Source organism: Triturus cristatus, chromosome 3_2 (assembly GCF_964204655.1).
Source record: "Triturus cristatus chromosome 3_2, aTriCri1.1, whole genome shotgun sequence".
NCBI classification, from domain to species: Eukaryota; Metazoa; Chordata; class Amphibia; order Caudata; family Salamandridae; genus Triturus; species Triturus cristatus.
The window spans coordinates 901,810,600-901,823,301 of record NC_140584.1 but is presented as its reverse complement, the minus strand read 5'-3'; the positions used below and the strand labels follow the sequence as shown (position 1 = coordinate 901,823,301).

The 12,702-nt window shown below is 40.9% G+C and overlaps 1 protein-coding gene across 4 annotated transcripts in view; it reads right to left on the bottom strand.

Annotated features, from left to right (window-relative positions):
• Positions 1-12,702, bottom strand: part of LOC146858422 (multidrug and toxin extrusion protein 2-like) — a 541,481-nt gene that overhangs the window by 92,655 nt on the left and 436,124 nt on the right. For all 4 annotated transcript variants that reach the window (XM_085649339.1, XM_085649341.1, XM_085649340.1 and 1 more), the window contains 2 exons: positions 11,807-11,904; positions 9,488-9,601 (listed from right to left, as the gene is read on the bottom strand). In XM_085649339.1, coding sequence (XP_085505465.1) covers positions 9,488-9,601; positions 11,807-11,904 — 212 coding nt within the window. The remainder of the gene's footprint in view (positions 1-9,487; positions 9,602-11,806; positions 11,905-12,702) is intronic.

Here is a 12,702-nt window from a genome sequence, read left to right as displayed (position 1 = left end):
AGCTAATAGTGTGTGTCTCCTTTATAACAATAACATGCTCAAGTATGCTCAAGTATGGTAAATTTACAATGCTCTCTCCATTGAGGAATATATTACTCTTCTTGACCATTAAGGCCAACATTACATTCAGCTTCACAGGGTTTGTTAAAGTCGCTAGAACTATTCCTCCATCTTTTGTTGGAGCTTTGGGGTCTCTAGTGGGTAGCTTGATTGTCTGCAGAGCTTACTGTTCTGTGTCCTCTAGATCCTCCAAGATCCGCATGTTCTGGATTAACTATTGAAGTTATCTCCTCCTAGTTAAGAAGGACACCATCATGACTCTTTCCTCCAATTTTTCAACACAACTATATGATTGGCAGATTGACATAATGACACAGTTCTGGAATTCAGCAAAGTTCCTCTAGGGTGCAGCAACTTCCCTGGTGGGCTTCTCAAAGGTCTCCATAATATTCTCCAGGTACGTATAGTTTATCAGCTCCAGTTACCTAGGAAACAATAAATTCAATTTTCCGTGTACACCAGGCTTGCCTCTTCCCAATGATTTTTGGTTAGTTTGTTCAGTGATTCAATACTTTGCTTCTCTCATTCAGATATTCCATCTGTGCTCCCTCCTTCTCACTGAGTCTTCTCTGCTGGATGATATTTGTTATGGAACTTATAACTTCATCCTATTTCTTCTCTCTGTCCCTTATTAGTGTGCTTTACTAATTGGCTACTCTGTGTTTCTGTTTTAAGGGTTAAAGCTCAAACTGTGCAACATTAGACTCTCAGCATGGCTTCGAAGCATCTTTCACCTTCATTTGCAAGTGGAGGGATGTCCTACTATCCCTCCCAGTTTGGCCACTGCTCGACAGGCTCTTATTCCACCCTACCCTCATTCTCCTCTGCTCCCGGCACCAGCAGGCAGGCATCAGCTATCAGCAAGAGCTAAACATGCCTCAGCCTGTATCGGCAGCAATTAGCTTCATGGGTTTTCTCCTTCACCTTGAGTATTACTGTAAGCATATCTGGACTTATGTGCACTATTTTTCTGCTTGGACAGCAGTCCTGATGCTAATACCAACAATCACTATGAAGAGAATAACTAAGTCTGGAAATTTAGATGGACCCCAGATCACATCCTTCGATAGACCGTCAAAATAGCACTGCTATTGTGAGAAATTGGGTTGTTGGTTGTTGGGTGGGGGGTACCCTTTTCAAACATTAGACACAATTCTTATCAGGGAGAACGACAAAAAGTCATTAAACGAACTTGTGTTTAATGCTCGGGTATCTTGGCACAACAAAAGCAGTCAGGCTTAACTTAGTGCCTGATTACAACTTTGGCGGTTTGGGAGCGGGCCACCAGCACCCTGCTGGCAACCCCACCAAAATCAGTTGCTGCCTGCCCACCAGATTACGAGTTTCCTCGTGTTCTGGTGGGCAGTGCTTTGGTAGTCCCATGGCGGTGCAGTTCTAAAACTCATATGTGAACCTTAGTACTGCAGCACTGAGAGAGCACCAAAGCAAGTTCCTGCATGGCATGGACTGTGCAGTCGATGCCGTGCAGGAACTGGTGTGCATATACACACGAGGACACACCATGTGCCCCTCTTCATGTTTCCCAAGGCCCTGAGGCAGCAGGGGGCCCTTTAGGGCCCTCTTAATTTCCTCACTGCCAGCTTTTTCATGGTATGAGCACCGCCATCAGACTGCTGGGGAAATGAGACTCGTAATATGTTTGGCGATGTTGCAGCGGTACTGCCAAGCATATTGCAGCCTCAGATCTCCGCACCACCACCAGGGATCGGTGGCAGTCCTATGGGGGTCTGACCGTCGTAGTCGTAATGTGGTGGCCAGACTGCCAGTGCGGCAGTCACTGACTGCACCTCCACCATGGGTTTGCACCAAACTCATAATTAGGCCCTTATAGGAAATGCGTGAAGTATTTGTGTAGCACTTAAACAGTAATAAGGTGAAAAGACAATGCAAAAGAAATTCCAAACAAATGTGGAAAAATAGAGCAAATTTTAATAAATTATTTGACACCTTGACAACAAAAATTGAATCAGCAGAACCGGAGATATGCAGTTTTCAGATTTCAGGTAAGTATAGTCCCTACAAGTACAAAGCGCCACTCACAGTTATCTGTTTGTGCGAGACCAAGTGAAATTCAAAAGTACATGTCAACCCCCATGGAGCACGGGCCAGATACAGGGACCAGAGTACTCCTGCTGCAAAGGTTACCTTCTAAATTCCATCACCAACAGTTGCATTTGCGGCGGAGGAGACCATGAGGAGCAGGTAGAGTGTCATGGATGGTCGTTGCTGTAGTGTGAAAAATAAATCACGCATTGCCGGTCACTGCTAGTGAGCTTGTACACTGTCAGTCAGCCCGAATGGCAAGATCTTGGCACGAGTGGGCGCTTTACAGTCGTGAAGAGCCCAAAACTTCAGGATTTCTCTTTTTTGTCTAGGGGGAGCTCAACTCATACCACAAAAAGTGTGCAGGACCTGGGAGGTACCTCCTGGGGATCAGGATCTCACTCCAGCAGAGGTCATCAAGGCTCATTCCAGTTGCAGCAGGTCAGCCGTGCAGTGCAGAGAGACCTTTGGAGCTTGTAATGTTCATGTAGCTTGGAAAAGGTGGTCATTCAGCTGACCCTTTGAGTCACTTCTGCTTGAGATGCGGGTGCAGGTCTAGTCTTCCTTCTCAAACAGCAGGGCAGGCCTCAAACAGCCGGGTGGTCCTCAGGAAGGAGGGCAGTCCTTCTTCTGTAGTATCCATAGGTCCAGGAGTATTCTGAAGAGTGGGTCAGAGAGTACTATTTTTTACATGGGGCTTCCTTTGTCGTGGGAGAAGCTTCTGGAGTTTCCCCCTTCTAGAAGTGTCTATAATTTTCTGCCTCCCTCTCTGGTCCCAGTCTGTCTGTGGGCACCATAGGCTAGTGTTAAGGTCTTTGCGTGTGTGCTGGGTCAGTGCCTTTAAAGTACAAGTTTGGTAGTTGACAGCTCTACCCCACCATCAATCCAGGAAGGTCCACCTTGCCAACAACTAGACCCTCTATTGTGAAGAGGTGTGGGAGGAATAGACAAAGGCCAACTGCCAACCATATCTTGTCATATGACCCTGGAACAGGCTGCAAGCACAAAATGGTAATAATAATAAAATGCCAACTTTCTAAAAGGTGCATTTTTGAGAACAGTGACTTAAAATCCAACTTTAAATTACAATTCCTAAGACAGCAAACCTGTCATTTCTACCTGCTCTCTATCAAAAGCTTGCAAAAGGGAACCCAATGTTATACTATGGGAGAGGTAGACCTCACAGCAGTGAAAAGCAGATTTAGGAGTTTCTCACTACCAGGACAAATCTAAAAGTACATATTCAACTTTTAAATACAATGTACCCTGCCCTAGGACCTGCCCAATGTTTGACTTACATGTAATAAAAAAGGAGTTTTAGGGCTGGTGAATGGTTTATTTTGCCAGGTTGAAATGGAAGTTTAAAACTGCATCTGCAGTGGCACGCCTGAAACATATTCTTTAATGGCTACTTACATTGGTGGAAGACCCTCTCTACAGGATCACCCCCAAACCTTTTGCCTTTACCCTCCAACTTTTTGTTGAATGTATTTGTGTTGGCCTTAAGACTCTGTGCACTTGGCAACTGCTAACCAGTGCTAAATTTTTTTTACTCTTTCCCGAGCCATGGTTAAATTGGTTTATACGCAAGTGGCATATTTTCTATACCTATAAGTCCCTTGTAAAGTTGCATACCATAAACCCATGGCCTGTAAACTAAATGCTACCAGTGTACCTGCAGCACTCATTGTGACATCTACTTTAGTAGCACTACAAAACATGTCCCAGGCCTGCTATTGCAACCTGACTGCAGCTTTACACTGCCGTGTCCACTTGACATTTAAACCCCATTCTGAGGCCTTAAACTCCCCTTTTGTTACATATAAGGCATCCCCAAGGTAGGCCCTAGATAGCAAATTAGGTAGGGTGCTGTGTAATTAAAAGGCTGGACATGTACGTTTACGTTTTACATGTCCTGGTAGTGAAGAACTCCTGCATTCGTTTTTGACTACAGTGAGGCCTACCGCTCCCATATGATATCATTGGGGATTCCTTATTACATTTAATAAGCTGAAATTCCTAATTAGGAGCAGGTGGTCATATCATATTTGGTACCTATGAAATAGTAATGATAAACTCTCTTTCATGGTAATTCCAGATTTATTATTACAATTTTGAAAAATGGGACTGAAAAACAAGTTGACATTTACATGCCCTTAGTCTTTTGTGCCTGCAGCCTGTCTTGGTTCACAAGACTGAATGTAGCTGACAGTTAGACTTTGTTAATTCCTCCCAGACAGTCACAAAATAGAGGGAACAGGTGTGCCTCAATAGGCATTCTGCTAGCAGGATGGAGGGGCGGAACTGAGCAGAGACCCACTTACAACTGAATGGTGGTTAGTCAAAATATCGAATTTTAAATATCGACCTGCATTAATATCGAGTTTTTAAAATCGTAGGGACAGAATATCGAAGTCAAGAATATCGTTGACCAGAATATCGACCCCAAGGTAAGTAATATCGTTTTTTTAAATATCGAAGTAAGTAATATCGAAGTAAGTAATATCGTAAGCAAAAGTATTGTAGTCAATAATAAATTTTTTTTTTAGTGTTATGTATTTTAATATGTATTTTATATGTATGTTAAACATTTTTGTAATGTATTTTAATACATTTAAAAATAAATGTTTCGAAATTAGTAATTGTGTTAAAGTAAATTTAGCGTTTTAGTATCAGAGCGGGTTGTGGGTTTATAGGGGAATAGGGTGGGAAGTAATTTAATTATAATTAATGAATTAATATGTTTTCTTTAATTGGTATTTATCATGAATTAATTGTTAATTAATTATTAATTGTTAATTATTTTTAATAATTAGTTAATTATATTAGTTATAATTACTTTATTATTAATTTTTATTTATTGTCATTGTTAATTAATTTATTGTTAATTAATAAATAATTGGGGATTTATTTTTATAAGTGATTAATTGATAATTACATTAATTATGTGATTTTTTATGTGTAGTGGGTTGTGGGTTTATAGGGGAATAGGGTGGATGTAATTAAATTAAATTAATTAATGATATTTTTTTTTATTGGTATTTATTATTAATTAATTGTTAATTAATTATTAATTGGTAATTCATTGTTATTACTTAGTTAAATATATTAAATATAATTAATTTATGAATTATTTTTATTTGTTGTTATTGCTAATTAATGTATTGTTAAATAATAATTAATTGGTGAATAATTGTTATTTGGTAGTTAATATGTATTAACTAGTTAATTTATAACTATATTAATTATAAATAATGTATTATTAATTGTTATTAATTGATTAATTGATAGTTAAATTAATTGTGTTTTTTGTATGTGTAGTGTGTTGTGTGTTAAAGGGGGAATAGTGTGGGATGTAATTTAATGTTATTTAGTTAAATATTTATTTTAATTTATTGGTATTTATTAATAATTATTTTGTAAATTAATTATTAATATGCTATTTTTAATAACGAATTATTTAATTGATTATTATGTTCATTTAACCCCTACGCTATCCAGCGCTTTCCCAACTGTTGCACTCTCTGGAGTTGGAATAGCAATTTTTACCCCTACGCAAACCAACGCTTTCCCTACTGTTGCACTCACTGGAGTGGGAACAGTAATTTTTACCCCTACGCTATCCAGCGCTTTCCCTACTGTTGCACTCTCTGGAGTGGGAATAGAAATTTTTACCCCTACGCTATGCAATGCTTTCCCAACTGTTGCACTCTCTGGAGTGGGAATAGTAATTTGTACCCCTACGCTTTCCAGCGCTTTCCCTACTGTTGCACTCACTGGAGTGGGAATAGTAATTTTTAACCCTACGCGATCCAGCGTTTTTCCTAATGTTGCACTCTCTGGTGTGGGAATAGTAATTTTTACCCCTACGCTATCCAGCGTTTTCCCTACTGTTGCACTCACTGGAGTGGGAATAGTAATTTTTACCCCTACGCTATCCAACGCTTTCCCTACTGTTGGACTCACTGGAGTGGTAATAGTAATTTTTACCTCTACGCTATCCAGCGCTTTCCCTACTGTTTCATTCTCTGGAGTTGGAATAGTAATTTTTTCCCCTACGCTATGCAACACTTTCCCTACTGTTGCACTCTCTGGAGTGGGAATAGTAATTTTTACCCTTACGCTATCCAACACTTTCCCTACTGTTGCACTCTCTGGAGTTGGAATAGTAATTTTTACCCCTACGCTATCCAACACTTTCCCTACTGTTGCACTGTTTGGAGTTGGAATAGTAATTTTTACCCCTACGCTATCCAACACTTTCCCTACTGTTGCACTCTCTGGAGTTGGAATAGTCATTTTTACCCCTACGCTATCCAACACTTTCCCTACTGTTACACTCCCTGAGTGGAAATAGTAATTTTTAGCCCTACGCTATCCAACATTTTCCTTACTGTTGTTTTTGTTGGAGTTGGAGTAGTAGTTTTATTCTCTCTGATATTTAATATTTTTTGTATTGTTTTAGCTAATGTAATAATTAATCATTAAAAATATTCAAATTAAATGTAATTTTTTTAATTTGTTATACGTAATTATTTAATTTTTATTCATGTTATTGTTTTATGTGTATAGATGTATTGGTAATTTATAAAAAAAAAAAAAATTATAAGTTACTAAAATAATTATTAAAACTAATTATTAAGGTGCCGATTCCGATCCTGTAAAACCCGGGTACAAATGGTCGTACGGAGCGTTTTCTCCGTACGACTCGTACCCGGGAATTCCACCGTACAAACCAGCAAGTACGATTCGTACAGAAATACCATTTCCGTACGAATCGTAAAAAACACCGTGCGGCTAAAAAATACATACAATTCCGAACCTGGACAGCGCGTACGCGACGTCCGCACGGAGTCAGGCAGCGTTTTAAGGACCAGCAAGTACGATTCGTACCCACAGCACTCCACACGGCTATATATTTACGGGAGCCAAAAAGTGCCAGAAAAGCTAAGTACGCCGCGATGCACGAGGAAAAGGGGGCCCGGTACGCGCCGTACCCCCACCCCGTATGTACGCACCGTACCCCCAGCCCCCCCGCATGTACGTGCCGTACCCCCACCCCCCGTATGTACGCGCCGTACCCCCACCCGCATGTACGTGCCGTACCCCAACACCGTAGCCCAGCCCTATACCTGTACGCACCGTACCCCCACCCACGTATGTATGCACTGTACCCCCACCCACCGTATGTACGCACCGTACCCTCACCCCCCGTATGTACGCACCGTACCCCCACCCTCCGTATGTACGCACCGTACCCCCACCCCCGTATGTACACGCCGTACCCCAGCGCATAGCGCTGGGAGTACGGCGCGTACATACGGGGGTGGGGGTATGGTGCGTACATACAGGGGTGGGGGTACGGTGCGTACATACGGGGTGGGGGTATGGTGCATACAGGTGCGGGGCTGTGCTACGGTGTTGGGGTACGGTGCGGAGGGGCGGTACATTGCTGACATACGGGGGTACAGTGCTGACATGTGCGGGGTGAGGGGAGGCTGTACGACTCGTATCCGGGCACAAGTTTACCCATGTACATGTGTGCTACAGCGTTCGCTCCGTACTGGGCCTTTTACATGCGGTTGTGTATTCGGACGGCCGGTACGGATCGTACTTGCGCGCTCGGACTTCTGTTTTACGATTTGCACGTAAAAATGTCCGGCTCCCTATCGGACACTTTTCCCGACGCTATTCGGCCGTATAAATTTACGGCTCCCTCTCGGACCATTTTCCCGACGCAATTCGTATGTATTTTTCACGTACGAATCGTACTTCGCAGTTCGTACGGCACTTGTACGATTCGTACGTGAAAATATACGGATACGAGTCGTACGCAATTTTTTTTACTCAGATCGGAATCGGCACCTCAGTAAGTATATATATTATATATTATATGTATATGTTTATTTAATGTTTTATTACATTATATATATATTAATTATTAATTTTAAACATTATAAAATATATTTAATTATGTTTATTTTATTTATAAGTATTATTTGGTTTATTTTACATATTTTTTTAAACTAAAGAAAAAACGATATTTGTTAATAACGATATTTTTGACATCGCTATTTTATTTTCGATATTTTTGTACTTACCATGTTGTAGATAGGATGTCGATATTCTTGACATCGATATTTTTGCTCCGATATTTTTGTAGGTCGATTTTTTGACCTTCGATATTTTGTCAGTGATCCCAACTGAATAGACTGCGTTCTGCCTTCACTCAAAGGGCCTAACAACCCTGCATTGTCACTGCAACCAGCTTGAAGCCAGTGCAGGAGAATCAGGAAATTTCATGCACTGACACCTATGTTTGAAGCAGTCATATTACAGAAAATGAGTTTGTTCTCATGCTGGCTGAAACTATACAGGAGTGGGCCAACTTAAGGAATAGGTTTTTACAACTTAGCTGGCATCTAAGAGGTCTAGAGTTTATATTCAGATCTAAAGACAAGTAGCAACAGTTTAGAGGTAAGTATTACACCTAGATTTGTAGCTGTTATGTTTTAGATAACATAGATACATCTAGGCTAACAGTGGCCGTGTCAGATGACACAGGTTTATGCCTAGAATAGGCCCTGTTTCACTGAATTGCAAGAACACAGAAGCACACCCTACCTAAGCAAGTAGTAGGTGTATTAGAGGGCAGTCATTTACAACTGTGGTAATGTTGCCTTTATTTGATGACATGAGGTTTCATCTCAGCTGAAGACAAGAGTTTACACCTAGCTGACAATGGTGATTTAAAAAAAACAGGAGTTTACAGCTGGCCTGAAAGTGTTAGTAGCTTGAAATATAAGTAGGGTGGCAGAGGCAGTGTTAGAAGGCGCACGTTTTCACTGGTAGTGGTGCTGAATGAATGTAGTCATTTTACATCTACCTGGCCTGACTGACCCTGTCCTTAGTAGGTTGCTGGTATTTCTAAATTAGATCTCACTCTCTTCCATTACTTTAGAACAGATTGAAGTAACTATCTGTAAGTATAGAGTAATAACTGTGAAAGTTGGACAAGCCATGCACTGTCAAGGTTGAGTCCTTTCTGTGAGTAGTTTGGCCAGTAATGTTTTATTTCCATGCTGACTGAACATGAGATCAAAGTTGGTGCGCCTACCAATTTGTCAAACAAGCATCACCATCTGTTGATTTTTAATGCTTTTCTATGTGTGTCAGAGTCATTCTCTGAGAATGAGACTGGCTCTTCCACATGCTACCTACCTTTTTGAAATGTAGGCTAATCTGCTTCTGAAAGGGAGCTTGACTGTGTTTCCGTGGGCAAATAGGAAAGACTACATATCAGAAAAAAATGGTAAAATCCAAAACATTGAACCGTTAAAGTCATTGAAGTATGTTTTTTCACCTGTAAGTACGGTCCCAATTTCGTAGATCCACCATTCAAAAAACACTGTAAGAATGCTGGGAACAGCCAATGATGTGATGGGGCCCCAGTTCTGAAGGCATTCCCAAGACCAGCCTGTGAAGACAGAAAAAGATAGATTGTTGTTCATTCCCTACTAATTACCAAGATGGTTTAAGGTACTAGCAAAAATGATTGGTTCAGTGTATAATGTACACTTTGTACTGAAGTTACACTATAAAATATGATGATAGTTAATGGTGAAGCATAGTTCCTAGGTGGATTTATCTCTGCACCTAGTTGGTCAGAAACAGGCAAAACATTTATCTAGAAGCAGGAAATTTGGAATATGATTCAAGTTGAGTTTGTGGGGGGGGGGGGCATAGGAACATGTGTAGAGTAATTGTGCTCTCCAAAATTGTCCTGGAGACCCCACGGGGGATGTATGTCGTTACAACGCACAATTTTACAATGCATGCACTTACAATGCATTTTTTACAACGCAACATCCACTACAACGCATTCCATTACAACGCAGGACACTACAACGCATTTTTAAAAACTACCTTTACAACGCATTCCATTACAACGCATACTACCTTTACAACGCATACCATTACAACGCATAATATTACATTGGATTTAAGGTAAGTATTGGATAGTATAGGGGAAAAAATTACTATTCTTACTCCAGGGGGTGCAACAGTAGGGTAAGTGTTGGATAGTATAGGGGTAAAAATTACTATTCTAACTCCAGGGGGTGCAACAGTAGGGCAAGTGTTGGATAGTATAGGGGTAAAAATTACTATTTCTAACTCCAGGGGGTGCAACAGTAGGGCAAGTGTTGGATAGTATAGGGGTAAAAATTACTATTCTAACTCCAGGGGGTGCAACAGTAGGGTAAGTGTTGGATAGTATAGGGGTAAAAATTACTATTCTAACTCCAGGGAGTGCAACAGTAGGGTAAGTGTTGGATAGTATAGGGGTAAAAATTACTATTCTAACTCCAGGGGGTGCAACAGTAGGGTAAGTGTTGGATAGTATAGGGGTAAAAATTACTATTCTAACTCCAGGGGGTGCAACAGTAGGGCAAGTGTTGGATAGTATAGGGGTAAAAATTACTATTCTAACTCCAGGGGGTGCAACAGTAGGGCAAGTGTTGGATAGTATAGGGGTAAAAATTACTATTCTAACTCCAGGGGGTGCAACAGTAGGGCAAGTGTTGGATAGTATAGGGGTAAAAATTACTATTCTAACTCCAGGGGGTGCAACAGTAGGGCAAGTGTTGGATAGTATAGGGGTAAAAATTACTATTCTAACTCCAGGGGGTGCAACAGTAGGGCAAGTGTTGGATAGTATAGGGGTAAAAATTACTATTCTATCTCCAGGGGGTGCAACAGTAGGGCAAGTGTTGGATAGTATAGGGGTAAAAATTACTATTCTAACTCCAGGGGGTGCAACAGTAGGGCAAGTGTTGAATAGTATAGGGGTAAAAATTACTATTCTAACTCCAGGGGGTGCAACAGTAGGGTAAGTGTTGGATAGTGTAGGGGTTTTAATGTAATATTATGCGTTGTAATGGTATGCGTTGTAAAGGTAGTATGCGTTGTAATGGAATGCGTTGTAAAGGTAGTTTTTAAAAATGCGTTGTAGTGTCCTGCGTTGTAATGGAATGCGTTGTAGTGGATGTTGCGTTGTAAAAAATGCGTTGTAAGTGTAGTGCGTTGTAAAAGTTGCGTTGTAAAGGTTGTATACCCCCCACGGGAACCTTCTAACAGGCATGGGTAGTCTCACACCACACCCACCTGTGGTCTCACCCATTCTCACTCCTCATTTTATCACAGGTTTTGCTGTATTGAAAGATGGACATGATGATTCCACTGTAGGTCTCGCTTTCACTGTTGCAGAGTCCCCAGTACAGGGGTACTTTTAATCCTGAATTGGGGATCCCACATTTTGTATTTACGTAACATGGCACACTGTCGTAGTCTGTGCCAGGTGACCCCCATTAAAGGTGTGCCTGTAACAGACAGGGGTGGTGTGCCATTTTACAAAGTATGACCCCTTTGGATGATATTACAGAAAGTGCCACGAAGGTGAAACTGGCATTTTACTTAATGGAAGGGGCCCCGGGTACATATTCAGGACTGTCGTCTTGAAACCTAAAGTAATATACTGTTTTTTAACCAATTTATCAATGTATTAAAATGCACACTGCCTACAACACCCATGTTCCCACCATTCACAAACAATCACCGATGAGCCCTGTATAGTTAGCCACAATATGTCCCCACCTAAGAAGTAAAGTGAACTATATAGTACCTCCCCAGGTCTCAACGTGCAGCTTCTTTATCCAGATATAGATGAAAACCATGATGATCTGGGAAATACGAGCAATATTGACTGCCAAGGCAGCTCCCCTGAGAAAAGAGAAAAGGGTGGGGAGGGTTCACAGGAGCAGAGATGAGGTTAATTGATTGGAGGTGAGTTATGACATCAATACACATGTCCAGAAAACAAGCAGCTGCACAACCAGATTAAGATGTAACTTTTCCACTTGTTTGCTTCCTTGAGAATCAACTTTTAGATCAGCATTGGAACTATCACTGGACAGCTATACATATTTGCCTTTCATTACTGAAGATGAGTGCAGTGGGAACTGGCAGAATGAAAATATGTATTAATTATCCGACTTCTTCATTCTCCTCCCACTTCTCACATTTTATGAAAAAAGGTCACCTAGTTGCAGACATTTCTGCTGATCAAATATTTGCAATACAAGAAATCAATATATTTCCCCAAAAAATAGTAATTTGTTGGTGTGAGTGTATAATTGTCTTTCCACGGGTAATTGCACTTAATGTTACAAAATGGAACGTGGGCTATTATCCGATTTGACTCCAACAGGGGTCTGGAACAGAGATCAGAATAGGAGTCAGCATTGTGGCAGGCAAGGCTGTGTGCTCGCCCTCTTCCAAGTTATGATTTATATATTAAACTTGACGAAGGAGAGATACACGAGCATTCCCCAAAGTTGAGTGCCAAGTATGTAGCATCTTTATTTTAAGCAGATGATATGGTGAGTCTGGATAAAGCTCCTTTTAGATTCGAGTGGGGGCTGAATTTCCTCGATGGATATATGTCAGGTTAAACAACCTAATGGTCAACTTAACACATACTAAGGTTGTATGTTTTAGGATCATGAAGTTCGGATACCT